This window comes from Pyrus communis, chromosome 3 (assembly GCF_963583255.1).
Source record: "Pyrus communis chromosome 3, drPyrComm1.1, whole genome shotgun sequence".
In the NCBI taxonomy this organism is placed as follows: Eukaryota; Viridiplantae; Streptophyta; class Magnoliopsida; order Rosales; family Rosaceae; genus Pyrus; species Pyrus communis.
Window position 1 is genome coordinate 4304281 of NC_084805.1, and position 25276 is coordinate 4329556.

General features: G+C 36.5%; 3 protein-coding genes across 5 annotated transcripts; 2 read left to right on the forward strand and 1 right to left on the reverse strand.

Annotated features, from left to right (window-relative positions):
- Positions 1-1903: 1903 nt before the first annotated feature.
- Positions 1904-5145, reverse strand: LOC137728864 (uncharacterized). The gene is made up of 6 exons (XM_068467649.1): positions 4805-5145; positions 4595-4690; positions 3736-3776; positions 3345-3462; positions 2580-2660; positions 1904-2334 (listed from the first exon to the last, which is right to left on the reverse strand). The coding sequence occupies exons 1-6, from the start codon at positions 5006-5008 to the stop codon at positions 2272-2274; spliced, it is 603 nt and encodes a 200-aa protein (XP_068323750.1). The 5' UTR covers positions 5009-5145; the 3' UTR covers positions 1904-2271.
- A 6711-nt stretch (positions 5146-11856) lies between these two features.
- On the forward strand, positions 11857-14789 carry LOC137728958 (beta-ureidopropionase). The gene is made up of 6 exons (XM_068467773.1): positions 11857-12185; positions 12852-12959; positions 13255-13443; positions 13543-13770; positions 13853-14077; positions 14268-14789. Exons 1-6 carry the CDS (start codon positions 12063-12065, stop codon positions 14631-14633), a joined length of 1239 nt encoding a protein of 412 aa, XP_068323874.1. The 5' UTR covers positions 11857-12062; the 3' UTR covers positions 14634-14789.
- A 1145-nt stretch (positions 14790-15934) lies between these two features.
- Positions 15935-24897, forward strand: LOC137729247 (protein EXECUTER 1, chloroplastic-like). Of its 3 annotated transcripts, none has more exons than XM_068468118.1 (13): positions 15935-16369; positions 16509-16625; positions 16724-16789; positions 16960-17066; positions 17904-17985; positions 19530-20231; positions 20326-20449; positions 21156-21325; positions 21597-21671; positions 21812-21904; positions 22020-22167; positions 22988-23170; positions 24342-24897. In XM_068468118.1, exons 1-11 carry the CDS (start codon positions 15980-15982, stop codon positions 22110-22112), a joined length of 2019 nt encoding a protein of 672 aa, XP_068324219.1. In that variant the 5' UTR covers positions 15935-15979; the 3' UTR covers positions 22113-22167; positions 22988-23170; positions 24342-24897. The 3 variants fall into 3 exon arrangements, with proteins under 3 accessions (XP_068324219.1, XP_068324218.1, XP_068324217.1); XM_068468117.1 differs by lacking the exon at positions 24342-24897 and adding an exon at positions 23387-23770; XM_068468116.1 differs by lacking the exon at positions 24342-24897 and having other exon boundaries at positions 22988-23770.
- The last annotated feature ends 379 nt before the right edge of the window (positions 24898-25276 follow it).

A 25276-nucleotide genomic window follows, 5' to 3' on the forward strand; every position in this document is an offset into this window, starting at 1 on the left:
GCAAGAAATTAAAAGAGAAAACGAGAAATACCTGGAACGGAATGAGTGAATCGCAGATGAAGGGGGTTTATGTTTCTTTTCTGTTTCTGTTTCGAATCTGGATTTGTGAGTGTGGGATTCAAATGGTTGAGTTGAGTGGGAAGCAAATTCGAATGGTTTCAAAATCTGATTTGAGGGCCAAAATGGGAAAATTCGTTTTTATATCTTTTCGGAACCACAACGGTCAGAAATTTCTTTTCGCACCACAACGGTCAAAAAAACTCTTTTAAAAGGATAACCTTCTTAAAACAAAAATATTATTCTTCTATTTCTATAACATTTATATTATCTCTTTAACTAAGATGAGATCCAGATGAGTAACTGTAGTATTACTCTTCTTAAAGTCATAAAATATTTCGGTTTGAATGTGGACTAGTTACGTATAGAAGTAAACTACATATTGTAATAAGTTATAATTTTTTTTGCCCCAATTAAGGGCACACCTCTACATAGTAATAATTGTCAATGAGTTCAAAAATTTTGCAATATTTTTCGGTTGCAGAGTCAAGGCTTCTGCTGGCTTTGTGATTAGAGATGAAAATCAAATCCATATTGTTGCGGGTGCGAGAAGTATTAGGAAAAACAAAATTTCAATTGCGGATGCTCTCGCGAGGCATGATGCTCTAAAAGGTGCTCAGAATAAGGGCTTTAAGAATGTAAACGTGGAGGGGGATTCTAAGCTAGTCATTGAAGTGGTTAAATACAGATACAAGACTCCATGGAGAATTCGATCCATTAAAAAGGATATTAGAAGCTTGGCGGCTTCCTTTCAGACTATTTCTTGGAATCACATTTTTCGGAAGCGAATTTCCTCTCAAATGTAGTCGTAGTCACTAGTTTAGGAATTGATATTACTGATAACTACGTTTGGAAACACAGTTCCTAGTGCCAAACTTGCTTATGCTTTTGATGGAGTTGGAATTGGTTATAATTGTGGTTTTTTTAGTTAATGAAGTTATTTTGACAAAAAAAGAAAGAAGAAAATATGTAATATCACAAATAAAAGTTAAAGGTAGCCTAAAATATTCCTCTAAAGTTGTTCGGGGCAATGCTTTACTTTTTAGTTGATGTCACGTCTTTGAGCTTAAGAGTACATAATACTTTGTCAATATGGACACTTCTTAGTACAAGAACTCAATTTTTCTTACCATTGGAAATCAAATGATTGAGAACAAACCATGTCGACCACTTTCAGGGAGTTGTGAGTGCGTTGCCAAGTGGGCTCCGCCACCTACTTTTGGTCGGCTCACTCGTTATCTTTCGCACCCGAATGCCACACGTCTGACACAAAAGGTAATATGATGTGGACAACGTCACCAAATCACCTCAAGCAAAGCCTCTAGCCATTTTAGCCCGACTGCTTGGTACACGGAGTTGGGCCCACAATACGTGGGGCAATTGGCATGAGCTGGAGCATGTTTTTGGCGTTCAATGGCCCATTGGGTAGTATAATTTGTAGAGGTGGAGTTGCTCTAATGGCCGGAGATCAACCTTTGACTTTGAGGGGTCCCCGAAAAATTTCAAGCAATGATTTCAGATCGCTAAGGAGTCCTGAAACCGCTTAGGTGCCCTATAAAACCGCCATTGGCTCTAGATACCGGTTTATAGGAACCAGCAGTGCGTATAAAAAAGCAGGGAAAGAAGATAAAGGAGAAACAAAAAGAGGCTGTTTCATTTCATGGAAACCCAATTGACATTGACAAGCAGAGGTCTGTAAACCAGAAGCTAAGTCTCACACTCACAGCCGGGCAAGCCGGTCCCCAGCTGAGTCATCCAAATACAAAAACACATTAAAGCTACTATTACAATCCAGCTTATTAGTCTAACAAAATGAGCCTTACATGAACCAAAAGCTCAACAATCATAAAAAGCATTATTCTGATAAAAGCATGGAAGATTCAAATTCACAGGTTTGCATCTTCTTGAAAGCATTCGTGGAAGACGATTATGTCTCTGCCGACATAAAGGGATTTCGCGCGTGAACCCTTATGGTTTTTTTTTTATCAGTTCACAGACTCGTCTTTCTTCACGAATGAATAACATTTAACATCCTGGATCCTCTCCTTTTCTTAGGTAAATAACATTGGCAAATACTTGCTGGAAACAATCAAGAAGCACCCAGCATGCCTTTTCACACAACCATACAAACAACGAATACTAATTCAAATGCAACTCACTAACAGAATCACAAGATTGGAAACATGAGCAAGGTTCACTGGTGTCACTTTTTGCCTACGTACGGTCTCTTTCCTCAATAAGCAAGTGTTCAAGTTCTTCCCTTCGCCGCTCCAAGTCCTGTGATTGTTGCATACATGTGAATGAACGTAAGCAAGCTTCCGTGATAGATTAAACATACATAACGTTGACAAGCACAACGTAACATAACTCAAAACAGACTATTTAGAAATACTAGTAGATTTTAGCAGAAATCTTAGTGATTTAAGCCTTTGATGTCACGGGCCTCACAGCTAAAGCTTTATATCCCTACAGTAAGAACCATACAGAAAAGGAAGCATGATAGGCAAATGGTGAGAACTTACCTCAAGATCCTTTACTGCTTGCTCCCTTGAAATTTCTGTCTTCTGCCGAGACCGTTTGAGAAAGCCAATGCATAGGATTCCCTTAAAATTCAAATATTAAAGATTAGTAGTTTGAAGGGGCAGAAAATGAGGAAGAAAAAGGGCACACTAGACTTTAAGTTATAATTGAAGTGCCAAAGGCAGGGCAAATGGCTCTCAACATATTGATGTAATATATTCAGACCAAAAGATATTGAACAAACGGGATAAATGATTTGCGAGGGATAAAGAAAATATAAAAGTTTAGGGAATATCCATGCATCTCCTACTGCTAGTTAATCATAATTCATGAACCAGAAAACAAGGGCGGCGCTATAGATAGCCTAAGTGGAGCCATAGCCCCTCCAAGACCTTTACAATCCCCCTATGGTTGATGTTACACAGCTCATATATATGAAGGGAAAGTTTAAACAACTAGGTGAGTGCCCTTCCACCCCAACGCACAATAAATTCCCTGAAGTCGTGAATGTGTTAGTTGCTTAGCAACAATTACCCAAGCACTCATGGAATTAATCATGTTCATAGAAGAGAAACGTTAACCTGAGCTAGCAACAGGAGCCATGCTGAGTCCTAGTTAAAGAAGAATCTTAGTTTTGATTACAATCGGCTTCATCGAACCAAATAAACATTGGATTCTTCCAATTAAAAGAAGAAACAGACAAAACCACATGCATACTCACGCACAAGTTTTCAAAATTGTTATAGGATTCGGCTATTTAAACCTACCGAAATAACATAGATCCCACCACAAGCAAGGAGCATATAGCTCGCTATGTCCTCTAGAAGAACTAGATTCCTTTTTGTACTGGAAGTGCTAGGAAAAGCCCTTGTCATGACCGCAAGGCTGGTACAAAGAATCACAGCGTCAGAAACCATGTAAAATTTACGCAACAGCCATAAAAAGGACTTGCTTCAGCGTAATACAGGCATACGCTATCCAAATTATGGCACTAAAGCAAGCTTAACTTTAATGTTAGCCCCAACATTATTATACTGTTACAAGGCTAGGCAATATACAGATTGGAACGAATTCAGTCGTGCTCCAAAATCTCGAGGTGCAGAAAAAATACTCTATGAGAGTGAAAAATGACATTTCTCACTACATCTGCAAACTTACAAGATTTGTAGCATACCCCTACCAGCCCAATACTCCAATACCTGCAAACAGTTAACACAATATTAAAATTAGATCATGGATGCAAAATTAGGCACCCTAGCACCAATATTTCAGTTAACTTTGATGCAACCCTTAAATAGTAAATTGCTGATTTAGCCTGAACAGAGTCGGAACGAGAGAAATGGAGACGAAAATTCATCATGACTGCCGTTATCAGCAAAGATTTTATGTTATCAGGTGCCAGTTTTGAACGTTGATATATGCGCCACTAGCTAGAAAAACATATAGTTTCAAAAAGATAGTTTATTTGATATTCAGTTTTTATTGTTTCAACATCTTTGGAGTGGAGATAATGATAGCATCTTAGAACACCCCCTTCCATCAGTTGTTGGAGAGAAATGGGGTCCCGATCATCGCAAATATGTGAGGATCCCATTTGAGAGATTATTTTCATAGACATTTGAGGTTCAAGGAATCCGAAGGGAGATGTCTTCTTACACTTCGTTTGGTATCAAAGAGTGAGGAAGAGAAAATCAAAGTTCAGAAATTGTAAGGTTCTCTTGTGTTTAGTCACATGAAGTGCATAAAGCGCAACCCCAAGCTAAAAAGGCTCTTGCTTTTGCGGGAACCGGGGAAATGTCTATCATACGCAACGTTACTTTTGCTTTGCAAATAGATTGTTTTCACGACTCATAAAGGTCACAAAGCAGAGGATGCAACACGAGCACTTCACAGGAAGTACGTGGCAGGAAAGTTTGATTAGAAACTACAAAACTTGGTAACATGTTAATGGGTAAAAATCGGTTCAAAATTAATTTTGAATAATCGTAATTTAAATTTTATAAAAGTGAAAACGAACCTTCCAGAACTTCATAACGAATCCCCATTCCGTCTCGGCCACCACCACAATCACTCCAATCACGACGGCGTAACACCGAAATATCCCATCGAAAACCTGCAATTCACAACCACACACACAACCCCATTTGTAACTAACTCCACACTAATGCATAGTTCACATACATACATACATACATATATACACAGGGAGAGAAGAGAGAGAAAGTACATCAGATCCATCACTGAAAGATTGAATGGCAGAGAAGACATTGACGACGATGCAGAGAAGGGCGGTGAGAGCGGTGAGGACGCTGAAGCATCTGCAGAAGATCAAGAAAGGGTCGGGTCTCGCTCTCGGTGTGGTTGTATTCGAAACTGGAGACGTTCTCTGTCCTAGGCCGCTTTCTACGTCGGCTCCATTGTTTGTCGACATTTTCTCGCGCTTTCTCAGCTCCGAGAAAATTTACAAGTAATGACACCAATCAATGCAGGTAGTAGCTCATATTTACGAATCCTAATGCATTGTCGGTTTCTGTCATGGCTATCAGGTTATGGCTTTGGCGCTCTCTCTCTCTCTCTGTGAGCGGGATATTTTCCATACTTTGACTTAATGGCGAAGGAAGGAACTGTATCGAACCGCAACGTGGATCGTTGATGGTAGGGCCTGGTTTGATATTTTATAACATCTCCTTCTTATCCAATCTTCAACGCAATGATATTTTAATAAACGGATAGTTTATTTTAAAGAGATACTATTTATTTTTCTTTTTATTTTATCCTTATTATTAAAACTAAAAATTTTCAAGTCATTTTCATTAATTTTCTTTTTTTTTTAAAACATATTTCTACACTCAACTTACTCTTTACATCTATTTGGTTTTTAACCAAACTATCATATCTCTTTAAACTCAAATTTATTATTTTATATATCCTCATAAATCCAATTCAATGCGTAAATTTCTCTTTACATCCGTTTGAAAAATTCAAAATTCAAAATCATAGCATTTTATTAACCTCAAGTCCGACAACTTAATTTTCTTCTCTTTCACAGTCTTGTTCATAAATATCTCTACCAACTTTATAAATTTTGACGTGTTCATCTTGATCTGATTTCTCCCCTATTCTTATAGTTATTCACACCTGCATAAATCACTTTCAGCTTATCATGCTTTGCCTTAGATGCCTTGGTTGATATTTCACCTTCTAATGTGCTAAAATATGAGCCCCTTTTAGGGTTCTTTAGCCTGTTATGTCATGTTTGGATGTAAATTAATTGAAAGGAATAATTGTTTGTCCTGAATAATTCATAAATTAAGTCTTGGAGGATTCAAAAGTTCAAAATCACTATCCACCAATAAAAAAAACTTGTTTTTCTCTATAAGACTATTAGGTTTTAGCCAAAATAAACGTAGGATAAACACGAGTAATGGTAAAGTTTAATTATAGTGTGGATTTATTGATAAATTTGAGTTGTATGAGTTTAAATAAAATTTCCCCTTAATAAATCTCCTCCATCTTTTGTAACTAAACTGCCGTTTAATTTCACAATAGGAGATTTATTAAAATTAATATGGATGTCTGATTTTTTTAAGTGATAGACTTTCATGGATGCATTAATTTTTTACTGATTATTACGTACTCTATAAAATTTTAGACTTTTAATTATATACTTTTGCAAAAAAGAAAAAAGTTACATGATAGATTTTTGCAGAATTTTAAAAAAGTTCAATGCTAGAATTTTTGAAAATTATGTGGCTGCCATGGACTTTTTAATACTAATTTTACTAATAAGTATTATTATTTTTAAGTTTTTATTATTGAAATGATGATCATGACCATGACAAAGAGGTTTTATGAGGTGGTGATGGTGACAAAGAGGTCTTACATTGGCATCTCTCAATTTTTTTCTCAATCCGCTTGGACAAAACTTTACATTCATAGTATTGAGGCTGTATGGAGAAGAGTATTAGAGCATCTCCAATGGAAATCCTCAATAAACTTCCGACAATAGTAAAGAAGAAAAGGCTTCTAATGGGTTAGAATAAAAGTTCTCAAAGTATCTTAATATATAAGAATTCGTCGAATATCTCAAAGCAATCCTCAAATATGATAGGGACTCAAAAAGTGAGTCCACCGTTAATTTTGAATTAGAAACAAGTCCACCGTGTGGGAATGCCTTCTTTTTTTTGGTATTTTTTTTACTTGGTTTTTCTCTTCCAAAAATGGAGATAACTTTTTTGGTTTCTATTAAAAGCAACAATACTACAACGAAATAAACCATGATTTTTTAATATTTTAATTCCTACATTTAAGAATTGGAGGTCACAAAATTCAAGTTTTTTTCCATGCATAAATTCTAATTTTTTTATGTTTATGATTCTAAACAAGTGAATTGGTGCATGTCGTTTTATAAATTCAGAATATTATCAAAATTCTAAGTTTATTTCATCATGAGATATGTTACAGACTCGAATATTCCTCCAAGTTGACTGTCAAAGTCTCTAAATAGAAACTCTCATATAGTCTATCATCAATGTGTAGTGAAATACCTCATGAAAAAAATCATTTGTTTATATAAAAAAAAAAAAGGAAAAATTACACATAGAGTATACTTTTAATACTTAATTGTATATTGAGACAATACTTTTTAAACATTACAATGAGAGACAAAAGTTAATACATGTAAAATATGACATTATTGCCTTTTTGTTCTCTAGAGAGTAAGTTACAAAATTATCTTTTATAGTAAAAAAGTCTTTTTTCACACTTTTATCTCTTCATTTATTGCTCTATTCTCTCTCTCTTTTTAAAAAAGAAATATTGATTCCAATTCATTCGGCTCATTAACCAACCGGAATTCCACCACCTCATTTTTCACACAACCCATAATTTAAAGAATTATAAAATAAAACATATTGGGGATTGCCCCATTATCTCTCCTTCCTTTCTCTTCCTTCTCCAGGAAACTAAAAGGGTAAAAATCACCACCACCTGCATCCAAATGTCTGCCGCTGCCACTCCCAAGATCACCCACTTGATATCGATTCCTTCCACCCAACAACCACATCATGCCCACCACCATGAACACCCACCCGAAACTCCAATCTTCATATTGAAATATGAAATTGGTACATTGTGCTTCTTTTTCTCTAGTCATGCCAACTGAAAAATGATTTGTAAGAGACATCATAATTCTGAAATCAAATAGATTTTGAATAATGTAAATGCAAAAATCTTTTTTGTTCTTTCAGTTTCCTGGAGAATGAGAAAGGAAGGAGTGGGGCGCAAACCCCAAAATGTTTTTATGTTTCTTTAAGCAGTGGGTTGGTGTTAAAAATGAACAAGTGTTAAGTATAGTTGGTGGACTCCAGGTCAGCTAACGAGCCCGGAACCTAGAATAATTTCTCTTTGTTTGGGGGCACCATTCAAGCAATATGCATTGTTGAGAGATCCAATAAATGGTGTGGTTTTATAGTCACAATTTAAAAAGAAACTTTTTTGATGATTGGATTTCTCTGTGGTTGACACTTGTGATCAAAATGGTTGAAATTTGTTTACTTTTCAAGATAATATTTGTTTTTTGTTAATTTTTTTTTTATGTATTAGTTTGTGCAATGTTGAATTGAATCTCAAATCCACAACTCACTGGCTATAAAATTAAAATAGAAAAAGAAACCAACTTTATTAAATTACTAATATTAAGAACAATACTAGGCTGAGTAGTTTGAAAACAATAGTTGGTGTATGGGTGAGTTTTTAAATGGATGACAACAAATGTCCACACATAGGCATGGTGATATATGATGACAACAAGTTGAACTGATTCTGCAAAAGTGGTCGAGGACGGGATAAACTGATTCTGCAAGATTGAGGACGGGATTAATTGATTCTGCAAAAATGATGGATGATGGGTTGAACTGAATCTGCAAAAGTAGTCGATGACTGATCGAACTGATTCTGCAAAAATGATCGCAGAAAGATTGAACTGATTCTGCACAAATGGTTGAAGACGGGTTGAACTGATTCTGCAAAAATAATCGAGGACGAGTTGAACTGATTATGAAAAAATGGTCGATGATGAGTTGAGTTTATGACACATATTAATTTTGTTAGAGTTATGAAGGTTGGTTTCATAAAGGCTTAGGGGTATGGTTTGTATTTTAAAATATTAGTTCCATGTTTTTAGGCGAGGGTTTAGTTGTTTTTGTTTCTCATTGACATGTTTAAAAACTAGTGAAGTTTCTTGAAATATAGTGAAAGTTTTTGTCTCTACATATAAAGCTCTAAAAAAAAAAAAACCATTGATTATAATTTCAATATAAAAGAGAAAAATAATGAATACACACTTTTCTAGGAAGCTTTAATGAAAATCAATTCTCTCAACTTTTTATTAATAAAAATTATACACTAACTTTATTTAATAAAGAGGGTTTAAATTTTAATAAAAAAATACTTAAGTTTTAATAAATAAAAAAAGGACAAAAATTTAACATAATAATTAAAAAAAATCAAAAACAAAATCTAACGCGCATGTCTCATCGCTCAGTCACACATATTTTCCCTACCTCTCTCTTTCTCCCTCCACTATTATTAGCTCTTCTCTCTCTCTCTCCTCTTTCACATATTCCCATCAAATTTCTCTCTCCTCTCACCTCACTCATTCACACCAATTTTTTTTTCCAGAGTTTTAACGAAAAGTCCGCGGTACTAAACCATATTTTAACATTAAAAAGTCAATCATAGTACTATTCACTTTACCCTTTATTTTGTCTTTATCATTAAAACTCAAAGTTTTCAAATCATTTTCATTAGTTTTTTTTTTTCTATCATCTCTCATATCACTCTACTCTCACTTCATAAATATTACAATTTTTACTTTTTATTTTATTGTATGTTTATTTGACTATTGTTTCATAATTTTTTTGGAACAAACTAAGTAATAATATTACAAGACAAAAAATAAAGAAAATTTTTCATTTTTCAGTTTGATAAACAATGCTTACTTCAATTTCGAAATAGTGATTTTATCTTTAGTCTGGACAATGTTTTTAAATTTGTGTCATGTCATGTTAACACTAGTTATTTTTACAACTGAACATTGATTATTTATAGAATCGAACACTGATTATATTTAGAACTTAATACTAACTATTTCTCAAACCAAATAATGACTAACTCTTAAACCGAACATTAGTACTATCATTATTTCTTAAACTGAATACTAACTATTTCGTAAATTAAAAACTGACTATTTATTAAACTGAACACTAATACTATCATTATTTCGTAAACTAAACATTGGCTATTTCTTAACCCGAACACTATTACTGTCACATCCCGGCCCGGGGTGGATCACTACCCGAGCCCGCTCCATCACCGTAGCACGATATTGTTCGCTTTGGGCTTACCATTCCCTCACGGTTTTGTTTTTGGGAACTTACAAGCAACTTCCCAGTGGGTCACCCATCATGGGATTGCTCTAGCCCATTTCTCGCTTAACTTCAGAGTTCCTACGGAACCCGAAGCTAGTGAGCTCCCAAAAGATCTCGTGCTAGGTAGGGATAGGAATATACATTTAAGGATCACTCCCCTGGGCGATGTGGGATGTCACAATCCACCCCCCTTAGGGGCCCGACGTCCTCGTCGGCACATACGCGGCCAGGGTTAGGCTCAGATACCAAATCTGTCACATCCCCGCCCGGGCGGGACTACTTCCCGGGCCCGCTCCACCACCGTAGCACGATATTGTCCGCTTTGGGCTTACCATTCCCTCACGGTTTTGTTTTTGGGAACTTACGAGCAACTTCCTAGTGGGTCACCCATCATGGGATTGCTCTAGCCCCTTTCTCGCTTAACTTCAGAGTTCCTACGGAACCCGAAGCCAGTGAGCTCCCAAAAGGCCTCGTGCTAGGTAGGGATAGGAATATACATTTAAGGATCACTCCCCTGGGCGATGTGGGATGTCACAATTACTATCACTAATTTGTAAACTAGTACTATCATTATTTTGTAAATTAAACACCAACTATTTCTTAAACCAAACACTAGTATTATCACTATTTCTTAAACTGAAAACTGGCTATTTCTTAAACTAAATACTAATACTATCACTATTTTGTAAACTGAACATTGACTATTTCTTAAACTAAACACTAATATTATCACTATTTCGTAAACTAAACATTGATTATTTATTAAACTGAACATTGGTGCTCTCACTATTTCATTAACCATGGCAGAGAAAACAATGGACAACAAATGAAGCTCAACTAGAAAATGCACACTAACATCTATGGTTTTGGGGGCCAAGAAATTAGTGGGCAATGGTTTGAAAAATAAACTTGGAAAATGCAAGTCATCAACATTAACTAGATACAAATGATTAGTTGTGTTTTCTGATTAGTTGTTATACTGATTAATGGATGAGTCGTGAACATTCTAACAATGAATAGCAAACCCAAATAATTATTCTATACACGAGAATGTCGTCAAAAGTATTATGATGGTCGAATCTCTTTAAGAAATGTCATCCAAAGCAATTAATCATTTAAGTATGAAGATAGCAGGTCTTTCTCTAATTTTAGAAAAGATGAGAGCCTATTCCATTCTCTCAAAAAGTTCAAATAGGAAATCATTAGTTAAGATTATTATGGGAGATAGTTTATTACATTTTCGTTGAAAATGACAAGAGCGGGAACATGAGGGGGAACATGAGGGGAGCATTGAAAGTACTAACTATCATCATTAAAGCTCCTAAACATGAAATAAAGAAAGAGGAAAGAGGCACGTGGGGCTATGAGGCTAGAGTTTGAAGCTACTAAAGAAAATAATAATAAAAGGTGTAAAGCTGCAATATATATGGTAAGTTTACAGAATTTGCAATGCACGCGCTTTTGTGAGGTTATTTTTTGTTTTTATTATTTTTTTGTCTTTATTATTAAATAAAATTATAGGATGATTTTTTGTTAAAATGCAAACTTTTGAAGTACTTTTCATTAGTTTTCATTTTCCTATTCCTCTTAAACCATGTTTCTTGTTTTAATTTGATTTATTCTATTTGTTGCATAAAAAATATACATAAAAAATCGAATAATGCATTTGCGTGGAGAGGTTAGAAAAGGAATTGGATCCCCTCTGAGGTAATACCTCAGGATCTTACTGATTGGACAACATGAACCGTTGGATCAAAACAAACAGAGAATCTCTATAAAATTATAATAATTATAAACTTTAAATCAAAATCTAACCATCTATGTTGTCCGGTCAGTGGATCCCGAAGCATTGTCACGGAGAGGATCCAATTCCGTTAGAATATTCATAGGAGTGGAAGCGGTTTTTTGTAAGTTTCAAGTTTGTCAGACAATTTCAATAATTTAATAATCATCAGCACCAGCAGCACCTGGAGAAACGTATCACCTACTACTACTCCGCAGTTTGCGGTCTGCAGTCAAAAATCCAGAGGAGGAAGAAGAGGAGAGAGACGAATAATGGAGAAAACAGACGCCATCGATGGAAAAGTTGACGAGGCTTCTTCTCGTGAGGGTTTCGTTTGTGGGTACGACTCACTCCATCACCTCTTGAGCGCCAATCTCAAACCCCATCTCTTCCAGGTGATCCATTTTCTCATTTATTTGATTCATTCTTTCAATATTTCTGGGCTGGGCTGCCTATCGATTCTGGAGCGGCTCAACGATTCCGATCAGGATCTGCTTTTCAGATTTGCACGGTGGATTGTTCTGTTCATTACCAAATAGGAAAATAACTCAGCTAATCCAGTTGTTCATATCCTTCCTCTTATACAAGTGAAGCGATTGTCTAAGACTACGGGAAGGGAAATTCAAACTCGAGTGCACTAACATTTGTTCGTCACATTTATTTAGAATATAGTATCTCTCTCGACTCTAAATACCATTTACATTAAATTGGCTGTTAATTTGCTTGTTTGGCATGGTTGCTACCTGAAAAAAATTTGGATGTGTAATGGCGTTATAAAATTCATACAGCGGACCTCGCTTAGCAAGATAAGGCTTGGTTGTTGTTGTTTGGTGGTGGTGGTGGTGGTTATTGAAATGTTATTGTATTCTTCTGTTTCTCGTTTCCCTTTCGGGAATTGAATTTCTAAATACTGATCCCGGAGTGAATTAAAATTCTTGCAGTTTCCGTATAAATCAGATTATATCTCTTCCGTGATAGTTGGTTTTATTTGTTATTTTGCATTGAACGGACTCGGACATGTTATGGCTTATCTTTTTTTATGATGCAATTAACTTTTTCAGGAAGTCAGCCGTATTCTTTTGGGTCTGAATTGCGGCAAGGCACTTGAAACAATTTCTCTCCCAGAATCTGCTAAGGCTCTCTCTTCAGGACATGATTTTGACCTCCAGGTAGGAAGTTACTCTTAACTTTTTTTCTGCGATGGCATAACTGTAGCGTTCACATACGAGTAATTCACAATCAATGGAGGTCTGCTAAGGCTCTCACTGCAATTTGCAAAAGTACATCAAGGCGTATTGAGTCTCGAAATTGTTATGGAAATCATCTCTTTTGTTACCCTTTAGCTCATTGAGCTTTTCTTTTATGCAAATGTAATGGAGTTTTTATACTTGTGCGCTTTCATATGGCTTATCCTGAAAGCAATTTCTCCCTGACTAGTCTGAATTTTTTTATCTATTCTTTCAGGCCTACTGCTTTCTTGCTGACAAAGAGTTGTTGAGAGAACCCCGAATAGTTAGGGTTGGTCTCATTCAAAACTCAATCGCTCTTCCAACTACTGCCCACTTTTTGGACCAGAAGAGGGCAATCTTTGAGAAAGTAAAGCCAATAATTGATGCTGCAGGTGCTTCAGGTGTCAACGTGTTATGCTTGCAGGTTGGTCATGCCCTTGTGCCATGTTGGGTGAAACTCTTTCTGATTTAATTTCTACTGGTGTCTGATAATTTCAAGCGAATTCATTTCAATTTAACACAGGAAGCATGGACGATGCCGTTTGCCTTTTGCACGCGGGAGAAGAGGTGGTGTGAATTTGCAGAGCCTGTAGATGGGGAATCAACGCGATTTATCCAGGATCTTGCAAGGAAGTATAACATGGTCATTATAAGTCCAATTCTTGAGAGAGATGTCAATCATGGAGATACTATCTGGAACACTGCAGTCATAATTGGTAATAATGGAAACATAATTGGCAAGCACCGAAAGGTAAGCGAATTAGTTTATCTGTTGTTATGTTATACGTTATATCTTTTCTGTTTAATGCATACTGAAGAATGGTAGCGGACAGAACCATATACCAAGAGTTGGCGACTTCAACGAGAGTACTTATTATATGGAAGGGAATACTGGGCATCCAGTGTTCGAGACGGCTTATGGAAAAATTGCTGTTAATATATGCTATGGAAGGCATCATCCTTTGAATTGGTTAGCATTTGGCTTGAATGGTGCTGAGATTGTTTTCAACCCTTCCGCCACTGTGGGTGAACTCAGTGAACCAATGTGGCCCATTGAGGTTAACTATTGCTCATCTGTTTCATTTTCACGCTTCACTGCTTTGCTTTAATTTCTCTCTTTTAATCTGCAAATCCGTCTGGCCTGAACTAAGTTACTGTTTAGTGTTTACTCATTCTTCATTTTATAGGGTCCACTATTTCTTCCCGTAGTCATCAACTAACACACGGTTGGACTGTTCTGTGTTATAGGCTCGTAACGCTGCAATTGCAAATAGCTACTTTGTTGGATCAATCAACCGTGTAGGAACTGAGGTTTTCCCAAATCCATTCACTTCTGGTGATGGGAAGCCAGGGCATGCAGATTTTGGGCATTTCTATGGATCCAGCCATGTTTCAGCCCCAGATGCCTCATGCACTCCATCTCTTTCACGCCATAGGGATGGCTTGTTGATCTCGGACATGGACCTCAACCTCTGCAGGCAGTTAAAAGACAAGTGGGGATTCCGAATGACTGCTCGTTATGACCTGTATGCAGACCTGCTTGCTCGTTACGTGAAGCCGGATTTTGAGCCCCAAGTCATTTCCGATCCCTTGTTGCATAAGAAGTCTCCCTGAGTTTTAGTTTCAAGTAGGCATGCAATCTGAACATGTAACATGTGATCTCAAAAAATGCATTTGTAAGAATCCATTTCTCATCAGTTTCAAAATAAAAGTGTTGGGTATCTGTAGAATCCAGTTCTTACAGATACTTCCAACTGAAGTTTTCTTCAATAGCCCGTGAGCAGTCCTGGAAGTGAACGGTGAAGATTGACTAAAACAAATGCAAAAGTATACATGAGCAGTCGAAAAAAAGACGAGAAGGGATGAAAATCACCATCATCAACACCAAATCAATATAGGTAGTAAAACTGCTTAATTGGGTTTAGGCCTAACTAAAGTTTAGTCTAAGATTACAATTTTGAGTTAAAAACCGAAACAAACTGGGTGAATTAGTTCGATTCGGCTGGTGGAGCGGGTTGGTCCTTTTTGCTTTATCCCCCAAGATAGAGGTGTACATTTTGAGCCTAAAGCATCCTCTCCAGATTCTTTTGGTAAGAATTTTGAGAATTCGTGAATTGTGTCCGTTCATCGTTTAAATAAAAATATTTAAAATTATTTCTAACTACACGATGTACGATGAACGGACACGATTTACGAAGTCTTAAAATCCTCACGGATCTGACGAGGATTGAAACTCTTTCTTTTGGAGAAATTCTAATGTACAAAATCAAATGGATATACCATGTCACCGTGCTGTTGTGGCACGTTGTATTATCCACAGAGTAGCGCATAAAAGAATTCCTCCTTATGATCTTATTATAAACTTTGAATTTTTTTTAGTGCTTTGTAAATTGAGATTCTAAAATTTTTAACTATTAAATATTTGGTAAAAAAGCACAAAAATAAAGATTTTACTGTTAAAATTTTGAAAAACCTTTTTTTCTTTTGGTTGCTTGCTTTTGAATAAATAATTGACATTATTTTCAGCAGCATATACTGCGTTACAAGTTTTCTATTTGAGTGTTCTGACCACTGTAATATTTTTATGTACAACTTATTAGATCTAAATTTTTTTTCTCATGTTACAAATTGTAAGTGAAAAGTTTTATGTTCAATTATCGATAAAGACGAATTTGAATTACATTATTACTAGTTTATTATAAGACTTAGTTTACCTCTCTGATATCATTTATTATAAAAAAATGTATTTGAATTTCATAAATGATTGGTTTATTGTTTTCATGTTGTTCTAACAATTGAACATCACGAGTGTGTAAGACGACCTTATCCACTGGTTTGGCGGCCACAGCGGCCCCTCTCGCCCCTCTTTTTCATGCACAAAAACAAGACGCGCGCACGCACCAACGCAACACATATCCTCCTTCTCTCTCTCTCTCTCTCTCTCTCTCTGTGCTGTATCAATGGCTTCCGTATCTGCTCCCACCCCAAGTCCTCACAAGCTCAACTTCCCCAACCCCAAACCATACCCCTCCTCCGTCGCCAAAAGAGCATTCTACCCTTCCTCCCATTCCCAAACCACCTTCTCCTCGAGGTTTCCCGATTCGTCCCTCTGCCGATGCCAGAAGACCCCTTCTTCCTCCTCCGACTCAACTCAATGGAGATGGAACTCTGCGCTCCAGAACCTCATCAAAAACGCCGTCAAAGGCCTCGATTCTTGCGTCAATTTTAGACCACAACCAGACGCCCAATCCGCATCGTTTCAGACCGACGACCCTGATTGGGACTGGGATCGCTGGCGCCGCCATTTCTTAGAGGTCGAACAACAAGAGCGCCTTGTCTCCCTTCTCAAGGTCTCTACTTTTACCACAATTCCTTCTCTCTCTCTCTCTCTCTATATATATATATATGTATGTATATGTGTATTTATATATCTAGAAGCGATGATGATTTTGCTTATTTATGTGAATTTTGTGTTTGAAACTTGAACAGTTGCAGTTGGGTCGGGCTGTATATGCAGAGGACTTTGAGGATGCTGCGAGGCTCAAAGTTGCAATTGCCGCTGCAGCTGCAAACGACGTCGTTGGAAGAGTCATTTCTCATCTCAATGTATGTGCTTTCACCTCCCTTCACTTACTTTCTTTGTTTGCACTCTAATTTTGGTTTTCATTCTCTGAAAAGAGATTTTGTTCGTTTTCAAATTTCAGAGAGCTATACAGGAAGAACGATACCAGGACGCCGCATTTTTCCGAGATAATGCTGGTGCCGGATTGGTTAGTCAATTCAACAAGGAAATGAGTTTCTGATTACTAATGTGAAAATGTACCTGTGTTTCAGTTTGATGCATTTGGATTAAGTGTGTTTGGGTTGTCGAATTTCAATTGGGCATTGATAAAACTGCGCTTGGTTTAATTATATGTGTACTTCCAATTTTGGGTTCTAGGTGGGTTGGTGGGCTGGTCTTTCTGAAGATAAGAAGGATCCCCGTGGCATAATTATTCGAGTAACTGCGGAGCATGGAAGATATGTCGCAAGGAGTTACAGTCCCTGGTAAGTTGTTTGCTTTGTTTAATTTATGGTGTACCTTTTGTTTTTTGTTGTAACCAAGACCAGCAGAGAATTGGTTATTTGGTAACACTAGCTTCTCAACCAATAAAAAGTAAGAGAGTTCAAAATTAATAGTTTATAGTTTCTTTATTTTGAATTGTAAGACCTAAAGGTTTAATATGAAGCAGTGGGGAGAAGTATGGGGGTTGAGAAGACAAAGAGTCGATGCACGTTAGCATAGGGGAATCCAAACTGATGAAGACTAATGAAATTGATTTTCAGCATCTTATTCGTTTGTTGTTCGTGAAGATTTATAAGGGCCTGGAATAACCCCTTTTTCCTTTTCTTAAGCCGACTTTTATCTATACCCATTTTAGATGCTAGTTTGTCCGAGTGGCTTTGCATATGTTCTCGCCAAAAAAGAACAGGAGTCTAAAAACAAGGGATGCTACTGAATTGGATCTGATTATACTAGGAGCAAGATACTGTTTTAAAAATTCCCCGTGCATGTCCCTACTTATCACCAGTAATCTAAAAAGTGGTTTAGGCGGTGCTCTGCCGCGATTAACCCGAAATCATCATTACATCAGCAAGGCTATTAGGTGGTTCTCCACCACGATTAACCCAAAACACTGTATAAGATATATTTATGGAATACTTCTCATGTCTCATTTTTTGTTATACTTCTGGTTTTGTTAAGACTTATATATTATTATGTAGTTTCCATTTAAAATTTTACATTGGGTTTTAAGTAATTTCTGCAGAACGGATTTTTCCATTCTGCACGCTACTGGTGCTTCCTGCAATATGTATTTTTTTATTAACTTTCATCTTCTTCAGGGAGCTTGCTACTGCTGCAGCTGGTGTCCCACTCTTTGAGATTTATTTAACAGCAAATAAGAATGGTGAATACAGACAGCAGGTAATCTTGTCATGTAGAATTTTTTAGTTTAATCTAATGCTTAAATTACAACTTTCTAGTGGTTGAAATTTAAAATGGGCAATAATAGGCTTGCATTTTCCAGTAAATGCTTGGGACTGTTTTGACTTAATTACTTTGCATGCCTTTGAAAAATGTCAAGAACCATAGGAAAATAGAAGAGAACTCTCTTTTTCAATATTGCTTCTCAAAACCTGCCCCTTCAAAATCTTACATTAAAAAAATTTTTTAGGCAGCAAACCCTAAGAGAAACCTTTAATCTTCAATAATAACAAGCAGTGAAACATAATGGACGAAATATAAAAGAGTAAGTAATGTTCCACAACGAAAAAGGGTAGGCTTTTTAAACATATAAAAATCACACAAGATCCCAAAACAAATAATGGTAAGATGCCTTTGAGTGTTCTTCGTCAAATAGACAGATTTGGGTATTTTATTTATATAAAGAATCTGTTATCACATGCATCTGAAATCCATGGTCGATGAAATCTTGAATTATGAAATTTTATCTTGCCGGATAGTCTGGCACCATAAGATGGTTATTTTGACAAACTGAGTTTGGACCGTTGACTAATTTGAATGTGCTGTCTAGATTCATAGGATGATATCGTTATGTTGCCGAACTATATTATCTTCAAAACAGAAGAGGGACGGGCAAGCGTAGAGGTTTGACCAGGGCCAGTTTGGAGGTTCAATTAGAATGACATAATATACGCACATCAGTATTTTAATTGTAGTGTTGAATATTCAACTACAAAAATTTAGATTGTTGAATACTTTTTAAATTTTGTCAAATGAAAATTTTGAAAAATAAAATTCTGACTTTTATGACAATTAACATTTGTTTTCCCAAAAAAATCTGTGTAAGGAGAAGGGAGAAAGTGCTGATGATTTACTTGTGCACTGTCCACTAGCTGTAGGTTATGGTCAAAATTATTCAGTGAGGCAGGGTGAGCTGTGTGGTTCCAGCAGGATGTTGCGCATTGTTGACTGAAAACAAAGGACCTTTTCCTTTTGGTGGTGGAATGAAGGGTAAAATCCTGTGAGGATGCAGCTCTTAGTGGTAATTGGATCATTTGTCTGGAAAGGAATAGGACATTAGAGTATTATAAAGGTGTAGTGTGGAAGAACTATGGGTACAGTTTGTGCTTCAAGTTGCCTATCAGTCTCTAGATATGAAAGAAGTTACTTTTCTTACTAACAATTTTGTTTAATGTTGGTTGAACTGACCAAACCCGTTTTGGGGGTTAGTTAATGAAGTGGCCAGTTGTTCTAGTTCCTGGTCAATCCTATATTTGTGTCGATCCAGTCTGGTTTTAATATATAAGCAATGCCATTTGGTGTAAGTTAGTGAAGACCTAAATTATTCTTTGGTGTGAAATAGGATTGGAATAACAAATGATAATTTTGAAGTGGTATTTCATTAATTACTTATTGCTTGTCTAATGCACAAGTATGATTTATCAATTTGTATGCTTAGAAATTTGCAGCTAATGTACTTAATATTTCTATGCCATAAATTTCAGGCTGTGTATTTAAAGCAGGGAGGGGTGTTTCAGGATTCTTCACAAGTTAGCTCCAAATCATTGGATGCCAGTGGCAGCTTGAATCCCTTTGATTCAACTGAAGAAAAAGGTGATCTATTTGTTGCAGATAGTGAAGATGCAGATGATGGCTCTGATCTTTCTGAGGACATCTCTGGTTTTCAAAGTTTCTTGAGAGATATGATTCCTAATGTGAAGGTCAAGGTTTTGAAAGTGACCTCACCAGGGAAGGTAGACAGGGATCTATTATCGAAAGTGATTGAACAGATTATTGAGGAAGATGATGAAGATAAGGATAGTGAAATAGAGAGTTTAGATGCTGAAGATGAAGAACTGGTTGAAGGTGACGAAGAGACAGATGTCATTGAACTGGATGCTGATCCTGGAATTATTCAAAATGCAGAACGACGTGAAATTGCTGTCAAAGTTGTTGTTGGTGGTCTTGGGCAGAAACTATCAAGCAGACCGCCTACTAAAAATTTGCTCCGAGTACCTGCTAAAATAGAGAAGAAGGGACGTTTATCATTTTCCTTTACTGTTGAGAAAGATATTAACCAACAAGATTCCCGTGGAAGGGAACAGTCTTCTGTGGATAAAAAAGCTAAACTTGGAGGTCAACAAAGCATTGATACTGTTATGTTTGATCTCTCTAAGTTCATGGGTAAAGAGAAGATACCACAGAAGGTGGGCTGAATTTTCACTGTACAATTTGAACAACATCCACCACTGTTTATACACTAAAAGTTCTTGCTATTCTATTTTATGTTTTGACTATCAGGTACTCAAAGATGTTGGCGAGTTAATAAATCTTGCTCTCAGCCAGGTTAACGACCATCAACCACTGTCAGGAACAACCACTTTCAATCGCATTGAAATGCCGGCTTCTCCAGATCCTTTAAATGGTGATTTTCTTCAAAATTATGTTTTATCTTTTACACTTTTTGATGCTATAACGAGGAGGAAAGTGAGAGCACAAATCTGTTTCCCCAACCCAACATCCATCCCAAAATTTTACTGTTTCTCCTTGTCCCACCATAAAGTGACAAGAAGAAGAAAAAGAAGTTGATCCCTTGAGAATTGTGTATCCATAGACAGAGACATCATCCCTTGATCACTATCTTGGAATCCCAGCCATATTCATGCGACTCATATGTGCCTGTTTAATAGAGATCTCCACAACCATCTCCCAAGTAACACTTAATTTCCTTTCATCTAATGTCCCACCCTAATCTCTTTTTCCATCACTCTAGGTATATCCCAAATAAGCATATTGTCCTTTCCCTTCTTTATAATTTTGGGAAGTTTTTTGTACACAACTTTTTATTACCGGAGGGTTGCTATTCTTTAAAAGGATTTATTGCCAAACTTGCTTGTATTATACTTTTATTAGTAGGAGCTTGTTAGTTTGTAGACTCTGAATTCAGTGGATTTATTTTCTTTTCCACCTTTTGATTACCGAAATCTGGTTTCTGATCTCTCCCTCCTCCGAAAAAAGGGAGAGAAAAAACTAATGTTTGATGCTGTGCAGAAGTTCTTATGGTTGATTACCCTGTTTTGTTTCTAGAATCCTTGATAAACTCTTCAGCTCACATAGGTTCATTTTATCAGGGATTTACATTGGTGCTCATGGGCTCCACACCTCAGAAGTTATTCACCTGAGACGTAAATTTGGTCAATGGAAAGAGGATGGAGGGACTGCAGAGCCTCTAAACCTTGAGTTTTATGAATATGTAGAAGCCTTAAAACTTACTGGGGATCCTTATGTACCTGCTGGCCAGGTAATTTAATTTTTTAATTATTTCTAGCTTCATAACATTATATTGAAATAAAACCTCATAGGGTATTTTGTATTGAAACAAAACTTCGTAGGCTATTTTTCTTGCTGATACAAGTTGTTAAGACTTGGTTGACTGGAAACCACCTTAGTTATTCCAAAGCGCTGGTCTCAACTTTGGAATGAGCATTTGGGCTTAAGTTTTGTTTTTCATTGACTAGTTACCTAGTTTTTCTGAAACTTGGTCCTTGTACCTTATCAATTGGTTTCTGCAGGTGGCATTTCGTGCAAAGATTGGGAAAGGATATCAGCTTCCTCATAAAGGGATTATACCAGAAGAATTTGGAGTGGTATGGTCTTAGAGCTTGTTAGATAGAATTTTTTCTGATCACTTATTATTTTTCTTTATCTTTCGTCCACTTGGCATGCGTGTGTTTCCTTTCTTCAGAAGAGTTTCTTTTCTTGATTTTTATTTGTTTTGGAAACTCAGGTTGCTCGATATAAAGGACAGGGGAGGCTTGCTGAGCCAGGGTTTCGCAATCCCCGATGGGTCGATGGTGAACTTGTTATTCTTGACGGGAAGGTTTTATACTTCTCTGCTTTGTATATTTTCCTGTGTTTTTATTTCAGAAAGTACTCATTCAGTATCTCTAGAATGCATAGTGACTATATGATATACCTTTATGAAACTGTTGCAGTACATTAAGGGTGGACCTGTTGTTGGATTTGTTTACTGGGCTCCCGAGGATCATTTCTTGGCGTTCTTCAATTGGTTGAGGCTTCAAGAGTAGCTTTCCATTGTACATAACATTGCAGTTGATAGATATTTTTGCGAAATTTTGTAGGGTAAGTTCTTTCTCATTAAAATTATTCATTCAAACTATTGATATTTTAGAGTAATACCACAAATGTTGCTGTGTTTTCTGCTAATCAACTCTGCAATTCGTCATAAACTCATATCTTGTCTAGGGAGTTAGTTCAATCCCTGTTCTCCTGAAAGTTGCTTGCATACATTGGAGTTCTCTAAATTCCAGTGACAATTTTTTGCTACATTACACAGCATCATTTTAATTTGAGTTGGTAATTAACTTTTGATACGTAATGTAACAAACCATAAGGTGGGGTGTTCGATATGATTATAGTGTACTTATCTGAAATTTGTATTAATCATCTCACAAGAGGGGTGATCAAACTTAAAAGGGGATATTAAGGCACCAGGCCTATATGTTTCATTACTAGATTTAACCTTTTTTTTTTATAGTTGGTGCAATAGATTTGGGGTGGTGTAATGAGTAGATGAGTTGGTGCAATAGATTATACTGCGGAAAGGCTTAGACTATATATACAGTTAGTTGTGAGCGTGGTATAATATTATGTAGGATTTCTTTCTAAAGAGCTGATAAGAGGTGATGTGCGGATGTGACAGTGGCCTTATTATAACCCATCAACTATAACCAGCCATGCTCTTTGAAAGGAGGGACGTTTTGGTGGTTTTCTTGTATGGACATCCGTCGTGAATTTACTAATCATCGTTAGCAGGCTTTCCTTTGTGATTGTATTCCTATGTAATATGTGAATAACAAGTTATTTGAATACAACACCAGTATGATAGTTGATGCATTCCCCTCTGATGAAGGTTTCCTTTGCTGTCTCTTGTGTTATGCAGTTTAGAAGATATTTACTATATGTCTACTGGTGCATTTGCAAGCATGTTAACTCGAAAGCAACTGCGCTGAAGCTTTGGAATGCAATAGAATAGATAGCTCAAAAGCAACGTCGCAACGTTTTGGAGCTCTGTGCGATTGCACCTTTCGCTCCTCCGAAGCAGCCTCTGAACAACGTATACCAAGTACATTCTGCGTACTTCTCTAACTTATTCGGATGAGCACAAGTGCGTGCATAAAAACACACACACACATGTATATATTCCATTTAGCTCAAGTAATACTCCTCCGTTTAGAGACCCATGGGTTTTTTAGCTGCAGCCAAACACAATTGGCTCGCTGTTTTGGCTCCTCTTTCTTTTTACCACTGACCAGCACAGAAGCATTGTGTTACTGTGTAGAGACATGTTCTGTCTGATTTACCTGAGGATGAGTGTTTCTGGCAACCTGAAGAGGATCATCGAATGTGGCGTAGGCGCGCGAATAAACGACTGCATTCTTCGAAGGAGTAAGAAACGGTGGTTTCATGCCAATAAAATCAGAGGTTGGGGTAGGCAACTCGTGTCTGGGTCCGTAAGGATGAACCCATGCCAAATAAAGAAGCATTACAAAAGGGGGTGTGTGGGTCACGTGCAGAAGTGCACAATCCCCAACACGGCAGTCTTGGGTCCGCGTTTGTGAATAGCATGATGGTAATTAGAAGATGATGAAATGTTTCTGTGAGGTTTTTTGGTTCTTGAAAAAATAAACTGCGAAGTTATCATTTGATCACATTTTAAGAAAAAGGAGAAGATTTTTAACCTTTAAAAATACACAAATATCAGTTTTTAAAGAAAATTTCAGACGTTAAAAACTCATACCAGTTGGCCGAAGTACCCACAAAATTGAAAATCAAACAACAAAAGAGAAGGGCTTTTTCTTTTTGGGTAAGCTGTGGTATAACTTCTTGAATTATTTTTTTTAGTAAATTAACCCTTTGAACTACTAAAAATCAGTCAATTAATCTCTTGCAGTTAGATTGTGAAATCAATTCTATCAAATTTAAGGGAAAACTAGTCGTCTCATTATTAATTTGTCAGCTATAACTAATTAACTACCAATAAAATTTTGACATATAAACACAAAATAATTAAAAAATGAGAGAAATTTTCCTATAGTTGCTGAGCTGGAATACCACCGATTAACATCTGACACCTAAGATGACTTATGACACTTATTATTTATTTTTAGAATATAATTCAAATTAATTAAATAAGGAACCCAGATTCCTCCCATCATCTTCTGTTACACCCCACCCCATCTCTTCATGTTTTGTTTTTCTTTCTGAGATAAAACTTATGATTTTGTGGGTTGTAGAAAATGCAGCGGGTCGTGAAGCCCAGGACTCTGCACATGCAGCGGATCGTGAAGCCCGGGACTCTGTGGCTGCTGAAAATTGCAGCTTTCATGGGTTGGAGTTTGTGGGTTGTAGAAGGAGTGGGTGAATGTTCAGAGCCTCCAACATTGCCATCTTCAGAGCCTCCATCGCCTAATCAACCACAAGATCTTGTTCCCCACTCTCCTCACCAGCCTAAAATCGACAGCACCGGATCGCCCCGCCCTTCACAGCCTTCATCTTGCTCGCCTGCTCTCTGTCACGTCCTCGGTCGAGTTGTCCACCATGCGCAACACCAACAAGGGCTTGAACCCGGCAAAGAAAAAGGAGTTTGTATGTTTGGGAGTTGGGCGAATCTGCAATCTACCAAGAAAGAAGATGAACAGATTGAAAATTTTATGGAGTTTAACTTTTCTTTTTTTTCCTTTTCCCCCATATGAAATACTTTATTAATAGACTTATCTCGAACAAAACAAAAACACAGGCATGAAATTTAATAGAAAATAAAATTGCCACCTGTCAGACATTTATTGGATGGGTACTCCAGCTGTCTCATGGTACTCTGAAAAAATTTTCCAAAAATATATAGCATATAAAAAATCAAACGTTTACATAACAAATATTCTCTTTATTACACGTTATTTTATTTTTACATGTTATAATTATATTATTCGTTATAATTTAATAAAAAATTGATGAAAGAATGACTCACTTTCCTTTAGATTTGACAAAAAAGTAAATAGAATCAACAGATAAAGTAATTTAGGAATAAACTTTAATTAAAGTATTCAAGAAGTTCAACGATAATTTTTCTTTTTTTTTAGGATTGGAATTTTGAGAATTTTAACACAAAATACTTTCAATACTGTTTAAAAAAATTATATTTTTACATTTAAAAATTAATTCTGATATTATT